At 36.2% G+C, this 17,701-nt stretch overlaps 1 protein-coding gene across 4 annotated transcripts in view; it reads left to right on the top strand.

The window, feature by feature from the left end:
• Positions 1-15,230, top strand: part of LOC134533084 (disheveled-associated activator of morphogenesis 1) — a 271,265-nt gene extending 256,035 nt beyond the window's left edge. For all 4 annotated transcript variants that reach the window (XM_063370323.1, XM_063370321.1, XM_063370322.1 and 1 more), the window contains 4 exons: positions 2,748-2,809; positions 5,904-6,096; positions 8,853-9,023; positions 11,133-15,230. In XM_063370323.1, the coding sequence (XP_063226393.1) occupies positions 2,748-2,809; positions 5,904-6,096; positions 8,853-9,023; positions 11,133-11,444 (738 nt within the window). In that variant the 3' untranslated portion in view covers positions 11,445-15,230. The remainder of the gene's footprint in view (positions 1-2,747; positions 2,810-5,903; positions 6,097-8,852; positions 9,024-11,132) is intronic.
• The last annotated feature ends 2,471 nt before the right edge of the window (positions 15,231-17,701 follow it).

Below are 17,701 nucleotides of genomic sequence, written 5' to 3'. Positions count from 1 at the left end.
CTCCCCCACTTCTAACTGCTGATACGCATTGCTCAAATCTAATACAGTGAAAATCTTACCCCCTGTTAACCCAGCAAAAATATCTTCCAATTTTGGTAGCGGGTAACAATCAACATTTAGGACTTTGTTTAAGGCCACCTTAAAATCTACACATACTCTTACACCCCCCTGTTTTTTTGGTACCACCACAATGGGACTAGCCCACTCACTATGTCTTACAGGAATAATTTTACCTACATTCTGCAAATCATGTAGCTGCTTTTCTACCTGCTCTTTAAGTGCGTAAGGCACATCATAAGCTTTGTGAAACACTGGTATTGCCTCCTCTTTGACATTCAGATGGGCCTTAAAATTACGTATGCATCCAGTAGTGTCTGCATTAAATACTCTAGGAAATCTTGTACTCATTTCACTTAGTCCCAGTGTCCCCACTTCAACACATGTGCTTGATACCTCATTGGGACCCTGACCACAACCAATCAATTTACCTACGTTACTTACTGCCTCCAAGTTATTTCTCCAATCAGGTAGAATAGCATCAAGCCATTCTCTTCCCAACAGAGGCAACATGTTTGCTCTCCCTCCTATTACCACGAGGGGCAGTTGATGCTCTCTCCCAGACTGCCCTCTTACATTTACACTGATTTGCCCCAACACTTTGACCTGGTTACCAGTGACTGACTTTAATTCTAAGGCACAATGTTTAAGTACTACCCGTGGAAAATGGTCCTTGTAAGCAGAAACTGGTATGACAGATACACAAGCTCCACTATCTATCTCCATTTTTATCCTTTGACCTTCTACGGAAACCACTGCAGTCAAGGGTTTATTTACACTATTGATATATACTGTTGTGTTCACGGAAGAGTTAACTTGATTAAGATGCAATGCATTAAGTTCCAGAAGCTCGTCACTAGACTCTGCCCCCAGTTCTTTCACCATACGAGAGCGACATACTCGAGCTGCGTGACCTTTCTTCCCACACGAGTAACAGGTCCACTGCCTTGCTGGACATGTCTCATGAGCATGCCTCCGTCCACATCGGAAGCAAGATGATGCTGCTCCGCTTGCCGCTGCTCCACTAGGGTGTTTGGATGTAGACCTGTATGTGGACTTGTAGTCATTATTTCTCTGCTGCCCGCCTCGCGAGTATGTTTCCTGGACTGTACCTTGTTGCTTATCTGTTACTTTGTTGACAGTTTCTGTTACGTCCATTGGCGAAGTTGGCAATGTTGGCTGGAACAACTTTGTCTGCTGTGCGGCCTGTTCCATGCTGCTGGCGATAATGCAAGCCTTGTCAAAGTCTAGGTTAGGTTCACAGATCAGACTACGTTGTATGATTTCGGACCGCAAGCCACATACCAAACGATCCCGTAATGCTTCTTGTAGAAATTTACCAAAGTTACATGATTTTGCCAGGTTTTTTAGTTCTATTATGTATTCAGATACCGATACATTGCTTTGCTGATCACATTTATGAAATCTGAACCTTTCGACTATGATGTTCTTGGCAGGCGAAAAATGTGTAGAAAGCACCTCCAACAATTCTTCAAATTTCTTTGATGTAGGATTGTCTGGTATCAGTATGCTTTTGAGGGTAGCGTACGTTTTGGCCCCCATAAGGGTAATAAATAGTGGCACCTTGGCATCTTCTTTGATTTCATTCACTACAAAAAACTGTTTTAGCCTTTCCACGTACGAATCAAAGTCCTCTGTCTGCGCATTATATTCCCCAATATGTCCCAGCAACCCCATGTTTACATTTTCATGTGCGGTACGTGAAAGTGAACAAAATGTGGCCCGCCTTACTCACAATACACCCCACTGTTGTTGTAATGCACTCCCATAAATTACCGCACATCGCCGATCCCATCCTCGTCGCCAATTGTTAGGTTCTTTATTACTATTCCCAAAGGAAATCACACACTCGTCTACACATCACAAAACCACCATCTTGGCCCGTCATACCCCACCTTTTTCGTCCGCCCTTGCTGCCAACCGTTATACACTACAGTGCTAATCACAGTTTCTGCCCTGAGCGAATTGGTAAAGTCTAGATCGGTCCTTGCTCTGGCTTTATAGCTATTAATTTGATTCTTTGTGCCTGCTCTTGGAAGTAATTGTTCTACTGGCGGTATTTTTTTAAATGAATATCATACTGTTGAACAATTTTTTTCTGATAATTGTAGTAATTTAATAATCAACCAATAATTTTTAGTTTTTACAATACTACAAAATAATACTGTTGGCTACAAAAAAATCTGTATTGTTTTGGATAGAAATGGGCTGGGCAACTCCTCAAACCCTGAAATACCTTGAAAATTCAAATCTCTAATTATGAAAAGATTTTGAGATTCAAGAAAAAAGATTCATAGAAAATGCATTAAATTAAATTATTCAGTACGGACAAGTTTGAAGTTTACTAAGTCTGTTTGTGTTTTTAGCTTTAGTATTCTGTTGCAATTCCCCAAGATATTGTAATTTTAATATGGACTAAATGTTTTGAGACTTAATACTTTTGAATTTTTTTTATCATTATTTAATTTTAACTGTTACATGCAGATTACAATTCAAGGTTTATATTCAAGGTACTATTCATGATTCAAATTGGAGATTCAACATATCACTAATTTTGAATGGAAACAAAAAAATTAATGGTTATCATGGATAATTGTAAAATATGTACATGTTAAGTCATCTTGTTTTGTTAAAATTTTAACACTTTTTTTTTTTACTATTGCTTGCAGTTCAAAGATATCCTCAAATTAGAAGAAGATATGCCTCATGTCCGAGAAGCCGCTAAAGTCAAGTAAGTTATAGTAAAATAATTTTGTCTGCTAGTTGAGTTGATCGTTGTCTGCACAATCTTTGCAATAGAAGCTATATTAATGTGTGCAGCTGTTGTGTACCAAGTGGACTTGTGCTTGAGTATTTAGTAGATTTAAAATGTAAATACCTATAATTGCTGCATGTCATTATAGATTTTGGTAAGTATAAACAAATGACAGCCTCATGACCATGTGAGCTTTTCAGCCAGCAACACCTGGCCCAGCCAGAACAAATTTAGTTGATTGGATGATCTTTGCCATCACAGCACATTCTCCTTGGCTTAGCAAATTGTTGGTCAAAAATAAGCTTATTTCATTGCATTTTAAAATATGATATACCAGGGACTTGTATGAACAAGGATGACGAATACAACCTGTACCAATGCTATACATGGACAAGATTTAATGGTTTTAATTTCAGGCCAATTTTGTTTTAAAAACAGGAGATTCCAGTGTTGTTGGTTTTATTTTTTTATGAAATGAGTTTATTAAAAAAGAAACATTACTGAAAAAAATGTGATACTTAAATGTTCATGATAGTAATTTCTCAAAAATACAGTAATGTCATTTTGACTGATACGTGATACATGATGCACTTAGAATATGATTTGTATTAAGCATATTGTTAACTATTCAGAACAATAAAAAAACTGTTAATTATTATACTGTTTAAAAAATGTACTAATATCATAATTTAAAAATGAGTTACTAATAACAGTTGCAAGTTTAAAATCCAATAAACTTTTATCAATTTTTATTTTTGCATAAAATGTGGTACAAACTCCATGCTAAATAAATGACGTACGTACTTTCATTGAATTTAATATTTAAAAGATTACGTATTTGTCATCAGAGTTAAGTTCTGATTGAAAATGCTGATTAGTCATGATTTTAATTTCATTACAGGGCTTTGTGGTGTATGAACTTGAATCTCGGAGTTATATAGGTAGTGTATTGGCTTGTTTTTCGGTGTTGTTTCGGTTTTACTGCAATTCATTGTATAATCTGGTCCCTAGCTATAGAGTGAGAGACATTATCCTTTGGCTCTGCTGTATACTGTGAAAGGTCTTCAATCTAGAGGTGGGTTGTTACAGCAATTTTCGGTATCAGTTTAAACCCGTTACTAATACAGTAATGTACTGGTTACAAGTAGCTGATACTTCTGTATCAGCTAGAGCAGTAGCGGTCCCAGTAAGCAACAAGGTATCAGCATTCTCGTTACAGGTTACACATCCTCCGTCCCATCATCACCAGCGTAAAAAGGTATCAGTTTTCTCATTCTACATTCTTTGTAGTCGAAAAAAGGTATCGGTGTTCTCTTTCCACGCCTTTCGTAATCAGAGTCTTCAATCTTTCCAAGGAGCACGCACTGCGCACTGAGAATACTTTGATGAGAAGCCTAAGCTGTCCCTGCTCGAACACACCCGAATATTCACCTTCGGCCAACCTGGGGATTTGTTTTATTTTTGCGCTGGAAAAAGGAATTCAAATATTAAAAGTGGTCGGTTAGGTTAGCTACATTAAAACACTTTAGAACACTGTGGACGGTTAGTAAGGTTAGTATAGCTACATTAAAATAAACAGAGAAATATAAATATATATAAATAAACCCGAGGTTGGCCGAAGGTGAATATTCGGGCGTGTTCGGGCAGGGACAGAACTTGATGTACATCTTAGGCCCCCTCCCCGACATTCTTTCCCTTCATCACTTATTCGTCGTGCCGCTCCCTCCCCTTTCACAAGCTCCGCCCAAGTAACCGTCATCTGTGATCGGGTTCTGCGCACAGTGTGGCCGTGGTGTTGTTCCAGGCGAATTCTAAACTGATACTAAAGTACTTGATACTTGAATAGTGTACTCGTTTGCAGAGCTTGATACAGGTGTGTTCAGTTACAAAGTAGCAGATTGATACTCTGCAACCATCTCTACTTCAATCTAGCATCCTATGGTTCATCACATTCTCTAAACTGGCACCAACTGAGCATCGAGCAGCGCTCGTTAAAATTTTACGGCTGGAATTCGGCTGTTGACCTAGGTCACCAGGTCCCATTTCATTGCTTCTGGCGTTTTTAGTTAACTCAGCATTTATTGTTACATTTGGTTTTCATTTCTGTTTGTGTTTCCTGCTTTCTAGTGGGTTACATGTCACAGGTACATTTCCATAATGATCTGTATTTTTTATATCTGAAGATCAGCTTATAACAACTTTTTCTAAACACTATCATACTGTACCTAAATTTTTCTATAGTATTCCCATTAAAGCTCGGTTAACGCTAAATAACTTGGCCTTGGTTCTATAATATACCGGATTATAGACCTTTCAATGTAGTAGATATCTTGCTCCTGTTACTCCTCGTATTCTTCTCTGGACTTCTGTAAACTCCCTGTTGTTCCTGTCTCTCAACCATGGAGGTCTGCGAGTATTAGAAAAATATTTGATATTCAAGAGTAAACTAATATTCGATCCAACGTTTGAACTCAAATAATTTTTTATTTTTTATTTATTCGCTACCAGTAAATATCTACAACAGTAGATACATATTTTTTTATATGTAACCAGTAACTTATAATCATGATCAAAAATATTTAAATTCTATGTATATAATCAGTCTGCTCAGCAAAAAAAAAAAAAAAAAAACTTACAAAAATTAAAACTTTATACTGGCTTTCTTATTTTCTCGCATATATTACATCACACTCTTATGGTCCCATGTATAGCTCTTTTATATTTTACTATAGTATTTTGTTTTACTATATTTGTGACTCCTGCGAAGAGTTAAAAATAGTTTCACCAGTATTTTAGATTCCATTAAAATTTTTTTAAAAATTTTTATGAATAATTTGATATCTGATTCAAAACTCAATGGAATTAAAATAGATTCACATAGGCATACTTGATGAATTACGTGGCTGGAGTTGCTGTCTCACGGCATCCTCAGTTGTGGAAACGCGGTGTGGATGGAGTCTTGAGTTGTGGAAACAACGCAGTGTGGCTGGAGTTGCTGTCTCACGGCGTCCTGAGTTGTGGAAACGCGGTGTGGATGGAGTAGTGGAAACGCGGTGTGGTACGGTCGCAGCATGGCGGAGCTGGAGAAGGACATGGCCCAGCTGCGCGGCGGCCTCAAGGAGGTGGAGCGCGAGATAGACTTCCACCGGTCGCAGCCGGCGGCCGCGGGCGACCGCTTCCTACCCGTCATGAAGGAGTTCCTGTCTGCGGCCACGTGCCGCTTCTCCGAGCTGGAGGACCTCTTCCAGGACATGAAGACCCGGGTGCGTGCCGAACATCCCTTAAGAGGCCCGCCTCGTCAGGGGTGTATGTGTTTCGGTGAGGCGGGATGATAAGCGCGACGCTCGCCGGTGCTTCCAGCGTGGTGTCGCCTCTAAGCGCAAGGCTCTGAACTGGCGCGCAGTCTTCTCGTCGTCACAGGGTAACTGTGAAATTCGAGCGGTGACCAAAACATTAAATGGCGGAGAAATGAAGATAAAGGTGTGATGCAAGTCCCTTAAGTGCTTTCAATAAACTGTACTGGTTGTTTTACGCCTAAAAATTACTCTGAAAACACGCATTTTAGCCATTTTAATGCTCCTAAAAATATAGTTAAAAAACTTAATCCGAAATCAAAAGTACTTTTCGGCCCTCAGCGAACTCTTAAATGCTTTTCGTAAACAGGCCCCACTCGGATATCTTGAGTAGTTTTGAAATCGCGTTGTTTTTCCTGAAGCCCTGCGCACCGTATGTGTGCCCAGGTAGGCGGAGCCCTTTGGGGAGGGTACGGAAAATGCTGAAGAAAACTTGGGTTTAGACCATTTTCATCCTGAAAAAATTTCTTTTTAATATAATATTGAAAATGCCACCATAAAGGCAGAGATGAAACATAGACATTTCCAAAGATCATTTAAATTATTATTACAGTTAATTCCTAATTAATTCCTAAAAACGATGTCAAAACTAAAAGTCAATGTGCATTCTGGAAAGTCAGGGAAGTTGAAATTTTTCAGGGAAGGCTGGATAATTTTCTTTACAACCTTGACAAATCTTGAAAATTCCTCAGTGAGGGTGTAATGTGATCATTTTTCGGTATGCCATCACCCTGACTTTTAACACTTTATTTTTCAGATATGTTTTTAGTGTACACTAAAATTGTATATACATAGGATTCTGTTCTGCAGCTATAGGGATAATGGAGGATGGAATGTCTGTCTTTAAAAAAATTTCAAAGTAGATTAATTATTTTAAATATACGCTGAGGGCGTACTGGTGTTAAGGTTCAAATTACTGGTGGAAATAATGGGCGCCACCACACGTGAGTGGGCACGTGGACCCGGCTTGAAACTCTAACTCAGGGCGTTACGTGGCCCGTGTGCGGCGAGATATTAGCCCTCCTGATGTTTCCTCCAGCACCTGTTCCTGACCGAGCCCGCTCTCAGCGCCGGGCACGCTTCTAATTAACCGCAGTGGGCTCTTAGGGCGTCCCACACGCCGCTGACTGGTTAAGGACCCACGTGGCCCCCCCGAACACAAAGACACGAGACTCAATTACGCTGATTTTATTTACTCACGTTACACGCCCTTATACAATCCTTCCTTGATACTGTTATAAAACGCCCGAGGCACGAATCGATTTAGGTGAGGAGGCGAACCACGCACGTGGTAGCCTCAAGTAGTTACTTCTTACACGGATGACTAAAAACTCTGGAGAGTAAAGAATTATTAATTAAACAGTCTCTCCGACCGAGAGAGGCCCCGAGGATAGAATGTAAACGATTTGAATAAATTACTTAACAGAACTACTTATCGGTGAAACAATGGTGATGTCCTCGGGGTGTCGGCAGAGACGTCCGCTCTCGGCAGGCAACATGGCGCCCTTCGCGCCGAACACAATTACCGTTAACATCTTAGCTATTGCGTGCCCCGGGTTATTATGGAAAATAACATAAACGCTTTATAAAAATTAGCACATCACATCCATGACCAGACCATCTGTAATTATTACTTATGTGGTAGAAAATAGTTTAAATCAAGTTGTATGCTAGTTCCTCCGTCGCTCGCTAGGGAGCGTCCTTGTCCGTGCTTGCACATATTTTATTACCAAAACATCATAAATTAATTAAACAACAGACACTCACATGCATAGCCGTCGTGACACTATTTTGGGGCGAAAAGAAAAGGACTACAATAATTATTAATATATATAGGGGTGCGGCGCACTGCAGCTAAGCGCCCTCTTGGTGTAGTTCGTGGCGCGCAGTTTGAATCTCACACGGCTACGTACGTCACAATACAAATGCTGGATAGGAATGGTGGTGGGAAAGGGAACGGAGGATGATCAGGCTCATGGGGCGAAGCCCCGGCTGACGTCAATGCCTGGGGAATTTGTAATTTTGGTCATTGAAAGTCTTGAAAAAGTCAGGTAAATTTTTCTTCTGATTTGTGTGGACACCCTGCATTGACTATAACAAAGATATTATTGTGTTGTAAAAAGCTATTCTCATCATTAAAAATTGTGGGTTTCATCTTTGTCTTAAAAAATTAAAATATGTAATAAGTACATACATATCAAGCACAATTACATTGATAAATTGCTTCAACAATTTGTGATAAGGCACTTAAAATATTTCCATAAAACAATAATACATATATTTATGACAGTAAGTTAAACCAAAAAATTGCAAATAAAAAATGCAATAATCAGAAAATCAGTATGTAATGTTCAAATCCCAAAATCATTATACTTATACATTCCCTCTAGATTCAACCTTGAGCACAGAAAAACCATGCATTTATTGTGTGTAATAAATAACTATATGGTACCAATGATAAGATACTTACTACTATTATTTATAGGGCATCTATTAGAATACAAAGTATGGAGAATATAAAAACATCATGCTTCAAAAATAAACATTTTTATTAGCCATCGTGGTTACCTCATTGCAAACCTTGCCACTCCACATTCATAACATTACTGCCGACCTTATAACGTCAAATTCATTACATTTAGTATGTGGAAACTTCGCATGTGCAGTTTGACCGGGCTGTTCGGCTGTTTGGCGAAGACAACTCGACAATCCAGCCAGACGACTTCTTCGGCATCTTTGATGCATTTTTGACTGCGTTGAACGAGGCGCGGCAAGACAACGAGAACATGAAGCGTCGCAGGGAAGAAGAGGAGAAACGAGCGATCCAGGAAGCGGAGGTTTGTGGGCTAGTGTTTGCTGTTATATCGATTGGATTATGTTTGTATGAGCTAGAGTTTGTATGAATTATCAAGAAATTTAATTAGTACTGAAAAGAGTATTTATAGATAAATTTGTGGCATGATTAATATATTTTTTTTTAACTTTTGGCAATGGCCAAGGTTTTTTTTAAAGTTTTCAAAGGCAGGATTTATAACAGGGTTTAAGTATTTATTAATGTCTGAAGATAGTAGCCTGCAGCTAGGCAATATTTGTTATGCACTATTTGAACATAAAATTGTTCTAATTTATGGATATTTAATGCATGGAAACATTTTGCCAATAAAATGTTGTGCTTTCCAATTTGAAATTGACAACATCATGCATAAACGTTTTTAGTTGTTTAGTTAATCATCTGGAAAATTAATTAAGCCTGTATATATAAAATCTTAGTAATTATTTATTAGAATATATTATTTATTATTATTATAAACAATGGGCAGTAACTGATAAGTCTCACTGCTAGCATACAACTTTTCTTTGGAAAATATTTGGCAATATTTAATAATAATCATGATTCCAAAGAAAAAAATTTCTGACACTGCATCTAGACTTGATATTATTTTATTTTGTTCTGTTGCCCACTTGCATCCTTTTTTTAAATTAAGATTTTTTATTTGAATGTATTTGCTCTAGCTTGTAAATGGTCCTCTGATCATCATGATAAACATTATTTTTTTTTTGTAAATCTAGAAATACCTACTGCTAATTAATTTCAACGATTCAGTAAACAACAGCTGGCACAGAAAGGCTTAAACTATTTAATAGGCTGTAGTTTACAATATAATGAATGCACTGTTAGGTATTACCTTTTAATTTAAAAGAATTGTTTCTAATTTAACTTACCAAATTAATCATTACTAATTATGAAACATAATATTAAACTGCAGTATTTATTAAATATCTTCATTTCTCTTGTTTACATAAAACTTAAAACTTACACAGAAGTTATTTCTCCTGAAACTGATATTTGTTTTAGGAGCGTATGCAGAAATTAATTTAGAGGGTAATAGAACAATTTTGCTTGCTGTTTGCTTTTAAATTCTTTCCTTTTGATGGCGAGAATGATCAATTTTCATAGATTTGTTTATGATTTTTGGGGAGGTGGGGTTTGTGCTATATATATCTCTCTCTCTCTCCCTATATTCCCTCCCCCCTTACCCCATGTATTTCCCTAATTTTTATGTAAACAGGAAACTGACTACCATGAATTCGTTTAGCTTTAATCATTCCGTTACTCAGGAGGCTGTCTAGTGTAAAATCTATCCAAGTCCATCTGACAGGCTGTTTGCTTACTTGGTATCTTGTAAAAAAACATGTAGCATTGTGCCAATATTTGGTAATGATATAGACAAGAAAAAACTTGGTGTATTAAGTTAAGGTTTTGATAATTTCCTTTCATGAATTTCAATGAAACTAAAATTTTGAAGTATAAGGACAATTTGCCAAACTAACATTTAGTTTTCATCAAATTATTTTACTATAGGGCAGTCGGTGATGTTCTTACTGAGGAAAAAACTGAATAGGTATTTTTAAGATGTATGTTTTATATTTTAATACTAACCATAATATTAATCCATTTCTAAAGATGTAGGGTGACTGTAAGTATAAAATAAACTCAGACACTTTTTAAGAAAAAACTGTCTCAAATGTTAGATGGGCTTGAATAAAATAACTATAAGACAATTCATAATTCCAAAAAATTACCTTAAACGTATTAACAATTTCACTGCTGCAAAACTTACAAATAAAATGATGTTTAGGTTGCAGTTCATGCTTGTGAAACTGCATCATTTTTAAGTATTGTGTCTGAAAAGAAAGTTTTACTATTGATAAGAATGCTTATTAATTTGAAATTTTAATTAGATTTTTTCTATAAATGTTTTAAAGTTTACGGAGTGATGAATGGGACCCTCCATTAACCTGCATGATCCTGAATATTTCTACAGTAAAAAGAAAATCTTTACGAAGAATTTATTATTTGTGCTAAATTTCTCTACATGAATTTTTTTTAAATTGAATTCTTTATTTTATTTTTTTTAATATAAAGTAATGTTGTAACATTACAGTTAAAGAAACGTACAATAGAACGCAAGAACAGCCGTGACGGCATCGTCACCAAAGTGGGTGGCAGCCTCAAGAATGGCTACGCGAACGGAGTGAACGGCAACAGCCGCCGGGAGAGTGTTGGCGATGCCAAGGGAGAGTTCGACGACCTGATATCGGCGTTGCGGACGGGCGACGTCTTCGGCGAGGACATGGCCAAGTTCAAGCGCAGTCGCAAAGCGAGGGTCAACCCGAACGGAAACTCGCCGACGCGCATGAACGGCTTGAACAAGGAGGACAGTAGGGAGCGGGTTCTGAGCAACAGTCGGCGATGAACAGATCAGTGTGTGCCAGTTGAGACATTAAGTCTGTGTTCTCGGTCATCCAGTGTAGGTGAGTCTGTCGAGAGTTTTTTGTAACTTGAGAAATTTCTATTTATTTATCCCTTATGAAAGTAATTTGGTTGACATTATTAAAACTTTCCTACTAAAGTTATTGGATGAATCCTTTTGCTCATTGTAATTAATTTCTAATTATAGAGAAAAGGTTAATGTTAAATTATTGCAGTACTTGATTACAAGTAAACCGTATTTGTATCCTCAGTATTATGTGTAAAGTCATGCAAAACTACATTTTGCATCAATTTATAATACTTTTTGTTTTCAAAGTGACTTTTCATAAGGGAAAGTAAGTTGATCTTGAGATTCATTGTAACTAATCATCACAAGTCATGTTTGTTATTGTAATGCCAAGGTTCAATTAAACATTAATAAGACTGATTGAATATCGTGGCCATGATGTGCGTTAATGTAAACCAAACAATTTTAACGTAGCTTTTGCAATTTGTTAAATAAAAATTTTTACCCAAAATTTTTTTTTGAGAAAAATATTACCACTTTCATACACTATTTAAAAACTTAAGGTTAAAACTCTGTAAGACTGAAAAAATAAATAAATTGTAATCTTTGAATTAGTACATGAGTTTTTGTAATATGAAAATGTTTTTACATCATATTTGGGTACGGTATTTACCATTTGTTCTCCTTTCAAATAAAATGTTTCATCACCTTTGCGATAACTTGATGAATGTTGATTAGTTGCTGTTTAGATAAGATTGAAAATTTTTGTATTATTAGGTATGTACTAGAGGCGTTATTTTTGTGATATTACCTGACACCACTGTCAATGTTATGTATTTTGTGTTGCCAGCATTTAAAAGTACAATACTACTTCATAACGTATGACTTAGTGTTGGAATTTGTATTTATGTTGCAAAATAGTGTGCAGTTTACAGTGGGAAAATTTGAACGTAATAGTTTGTCAAGTTCTAGTTTTATGTGTTTACGTAGACAAACACCAAAATAAAATGTGTACTCAGTTGCTGCGTATATGTAAAGTAAGATAATGTACGAAATTACACTGTAAATAGATTAAAGTGTCATAATGTAAAATATTTGTTTTAAAATTAAATGTATTTACATGCAACTTTTTATGTTTTCATTTTGTGAATATGAACTCGAATATTACTAATGGTTTTAAAGTATTTTTTTTTTCATTAAGAAAAATAAATATGTAGGTATAAATTAAACATTTTTTCTATAAAGTTGAGTATATATATATATATTATTTTTTTTTTAATGAATATGAGGAATAGTTGTCGTACTATACATACATGTAATTGGCAAATTTATGTGTTAACAAACAGTTTTAAAGAAAAACCTACACTTAACGATTAATGCACACATTGAAAATGCAAAATTTATGTAAATTTAAACTTAAAACTATTAATGTTTCCATAAACAATTAAAAGCATGATTGAAAACAACTACTTATTCAGAATTTGAAACTTACAACAAAAAACCAAAGTTATTTCATTACTGTTAGACTAGCAGAATTAATGGCATTTATGATTAAAAAAAAAACACACACACTTTTAACTTTTTAAACTTGTAATAAACTATTATTAAATCAATTTGTATCTTGTACCAGCATAAAAAAAAAATCTTTAACTATAGACTACAATACTACAAAAAAAAATTGTCTGCATGGAGTCCAAGTGCGACAGAAGTGAAACTTCATGTTTATTATATTATTAGGTATAGGAAACACAATTCTCTTTGGCTGAGGTTGCAGATCCAAAAATATATATGCAAGTATGCAAAGGCTATATTATGCTATTGTGCAAGTATGGAAGTGTGAAAGTAATGGAGTGTGAAAATATGCAGGTATGAAAGTATGGGGAAGCCTAAGATGTACATCAAGTTCTGTCCCTGCCCGAACACGCCCGAATATTCACCTTCGGTCAACCTCAGGTTTATTTATATTTCTCTGTTTATTTTAATGTAGCTATACAAACCTAACTAACCGTCCATAGTGTTTTAAAGTGTTTTAATGTAGCTAACCTAACCGTCCACTTTTAATATTAGAATTCATTTTTCCTGTGCAAAAATAAAACAAATCCTGAGGTTGGCCGAAGGTGAATATTCGGGCGTGTTTGGGCAGGGACAGAACTTGATGGACATCTTAGGCTTCTCCAAAGTATGCGGGTATAAAAGTATGTGGGTGTGAAAGTATGTGGGTATGAAAGTATGTGAGTATGCTGAGTCATTTCTGCCTTTTCCCTGCCATCTCCTCGTCTACTGGTTTCCCCACCACTTAACTAACTATTCCTCTCATGCGATGAGAATTTTTGTAACTCTTGAAAATTTTAGCCCCCTCAGCAAAGAAGTTTCACTTTAAAAAAAATGGACTAAATGTTAAAAAGTTATAGTTGAAAGGATGTATAATTGGGTAGTCGCGATCAGTCTACCACCATGTTCACACAGTAGTAGCCTACTTGCTGCATTATTCTATTTTAACTTCAAAACATAATAAATATATATTAAACTAGAACTCTTTTTAAACTTGTGGCTTCGCTTGCACAGTTTCAGTGTGTTTTTGAAATCTTAGAATCTTACCATAGAAAGAGAAGTATGTGATTAATTCCAAACATTTTTATTAAATAAATAGCCACAATAAATGTTTCTGGTGCATAAAAGATTTACTTCATAACAAAACTGTTTAAGAATGATATTTCTTAAAGTGGATAAGCGTAGGTTTTTTATTTATTTTATTTTTTTTGTACCGTTCAAGTATCTGATTGTAAAACTTCTGATTTAGAGTGTTCAAATATATATTTTACATTGAAGAATAACATTTACTTTCTTTTAAATATATAAGTTAGACAATTTAAAAAATTGTTAAACATGCACCTATTCAGAGCTGGCTGACAGCCCTGCAAGTCCACTGACATCACCAGCCATGTCACGTGCTGTACACTGACGTAGGGCACAGCACACGCGCCTGGCTGGATGACAAGGGTCGTCCCCCCTCTGCTCCCCTAGCATTGCCCTTCCTCGGTGCTGTTTATCGCTGAGCAGCCTTGGGAATTCCATGGATCGCCACGTGGAGTGACGAGAATGAGCACAGCCTTTCTGGACTTTTCGGGCTTTGGGTCGGCCGGGGATGACGCGACTCATCACTGTCGTCTCCCCGGTTCTGGAAAGTTGACCCACTGGTATATTAGGGTGCCGTGAGAGCCCCGAGCAAGTTCCGAGCGAGTCCCACGACAGTTTCGGAGTTCTGAGAGTTCCGCGAGTGAAGAAAAGTGCGACATCGGCGAAGAGGGTGAGAGACCCCCCCCCCATCCTCCAGAGAGTGGCGCGATGCGGAGTTCAACTGGATCGTGAGAGTGCGGCGACTGAGTGGCAAGATACTGTGTGTGTGGACAGACACGTGGTAAGGGGTGAACCACTGTCGAGCCTAGCTCCAGTGATGAGTGCGAATTGCAGAACTTGACATACGTCGAGTGACTTGAGAATAAACATTTTTAAGGGCCAGTGATTTGCGATCGTTCATTTTTAAGTACGATTGAACATTTTTGAGTACAATTAATTATTATTAATGTAAATATTAGTACTTAATTAATTTGTAATAGGAAAACTTAATTAGGCTATCCCTTACGAACCCAGGTCTCCCCACTTAGGTCGTAACAATATTAGTCATCTTTAAAACATACTGTATTTGCCCATTTTTCACCTTTTATGGTTAGAATTTTTGAAAATATAAAAATCGTTATTGGATTTTCTGTATGTTTATTATTGATACCCATTTCATTCATTACTCTTAATTAAATTGAGAGATATATTTATTATTCTCAAATAACAAATTTACCAGTTTTATCCATATGGTTTAATTTCACAAAATATAAAAATTGTGATTGGTATTTTTTGTATTATTATTATTATTATTATTATCATCCAAAAACATTTACCACCTTTAATCAAATTCAGAGATGATGTCATTCATCTTTCAAACATAATTACCCCTTTTTCACCCCTCAGGGGTTAATGTTCGCAAAATTAATTTTTTTTGGTTTGATTTTTTTTTATGTTAATTATTGGTACTGAATATAGTTTCTTTAGCTTGATTAGTTTAAGAGATATATTTAATTATCTAAAAACCATTTTACCACTTACAGGGTGAAATTCTGGAGATTTATATAGTCTAGTTGGCCAAAGTCCTTTCTAATAAAATATTTGATCAAAATCCATAAAGTAGTTTTTGATTGATGCTCAACCAGACAAACATTTAAAAATTTTAAACCTATTTTTGAGGTCACAATAATGGAAATAGCAATTTCCAATAGTTTTTTTCTTCATAATTTCATCCTTTGTACACTTTTTTGTAAAAATTTTGTTTTTAGTGTTGATGATGTGCCAGATTAAAGTGGCAATTTGTTGTAAATGTATTCGTAATGTTTTCAAACTAGGTATGTGGCCATAAAAAATAACTTAAATTGGTGAATAACTATAGAAAAAGTGTAAATATAATCTAATTTTGTAACTTTTTTTGTAAATGGGGCTATTTTTTGATAGTTTTTGCAGCTATCAAAATAGTGTTTTAGTTTAATAGTATTTTGTGATTCATTAAAATTTCCTGCCACTATACATTTTTATCTTTTCTTTACTAAATGTGGGCCTACATAGTAAAGAGGACATGAATTTTTCTTTGTGAATTCATTTAGAATTTGTAAGATCCAAACAATTTCAAATACGTCCTGTTTTCAGTGGGCATCATCCCTCCCTCCTGAAACTTTGTGACCAGATTCCAATCTCTAGTTATGTCGTCTTTAGTCAGCAAGTTCATTAATGTTATACTTTAGATTTTGGTCACTTGTGAACTAATTCATATTGTAACAAAGCTGGGGTTTTCAGGGATGGAAAAATAATAAAAATACATGACATGTCCAAATAAATATATGGGTTGGAGTACTCAACAATAAGAATCTTGTCGACAACTTTACTTTCACTTAGGAAATAATAACAACAATTGCACTGAAAGGAAATTCAATAATTAATTACCATAGTTATTCCAGGGATCAGCTATTTTCCTTCCCATACAGGAAGTTCCAGGTTGTGACTACTTACTTAAAAATAATTTATCCAAATTTTCAAAAATAAACAATTATTATAAACCAAATGACAACTGACAAATCAAATCCAGTCTGTGTTCCTGTTACAGTGATAGTTATTTAAAATTATTTATTATTTTAACTTTGAGGGATCAGTCTTTAACAGACCAAACCTTTACTGATGTAAACAATTCTGGACACTTAACTTTAAAGAGAGACAGAGAATTCTTAATTACTTCGCCACTAAGGATTAAGTTTTCGAGAAATTTAGACTTTATCATTTTCTGAAGCTCCACGCCATCTCTAGGGCTCTCCATCTCCTTTTCACCTCAAAGGCTAAACTCAAACTCTACATTTGAACACTTCTAGCAATGAACCCGACATCTTGTTACCAGGATGGACCAGAGCCCGCCCAGTGAGTGTAACCGACTTTAAATTTTTAATCTTGCAGATGGACTGCGAACCATACATACTCGTTACCAGGGTGAGCCTATCATTACTGACTCATTACCTAGAGGGCTGGAGCCCACCCAGTGAGCCTTGTGCAAAGGATAATTCCCGCTTTTGAAACTTGTGCCATGCCTTTCCTTCCAAAAACTGTCCTGCGTCACCGCACCTAAATTTTGCAGCCAGAACCCCATTGAAGCTGAGCGAGGACCCATTTCACCAGCGCCCCACGTGAGCAGTGTGCTCGGATGTACGTGACCTGGAAACGTCAGCACAGCAGACGGTTGCACCAGGATGCGCAGGTGCATACATCACCCTCTTTGCTTGCACTGCCGACACCCGTTTTTGCCAAATGCTCCCGTAAACACTCTCGTCCCCACGTGACTGTGGCAACCAGACAGAGCCCAGACCATGAAACACACGCAAAAAAAAAAATTAAAATTCGGGGACACAAAAATTTCTAGAATGTGACAATACACTTGATAACCTCTACTTCAATTAAAGTAAGATAAAATGCATAAGAGTTAAAAATTAAAAAGAGTTTTGGGTCAAAGATAATTTTGAAAGTCAGCCTATATTATACAGTTTGCAGAATTGTGCATTGCACTACAATTTGTATTTATCTGTTTAGTAGTCATTAACTAAACTATGTTGCAAGTAATCATGTTTTTAAAACAACAGCAGAAAACAATT

Source organism: Bacillus rossius, chromosome 6, assembly GCF_032445375.1.
Source record: "Bacillus rossius redtenbacheri isolate Brsri chromosome 6, Brsri_v3, whole genome shotgun sequence".
Taxonomy (NCBI): Eukaryota; Metazoa; Arthropoda; class Insecta; order Phasmatodea; family Bacillidae; genus Bacillus; species Bacillus rossius.
This window is presented reverse-complemented; position numbering and strand designations above follow the sequence as displayed.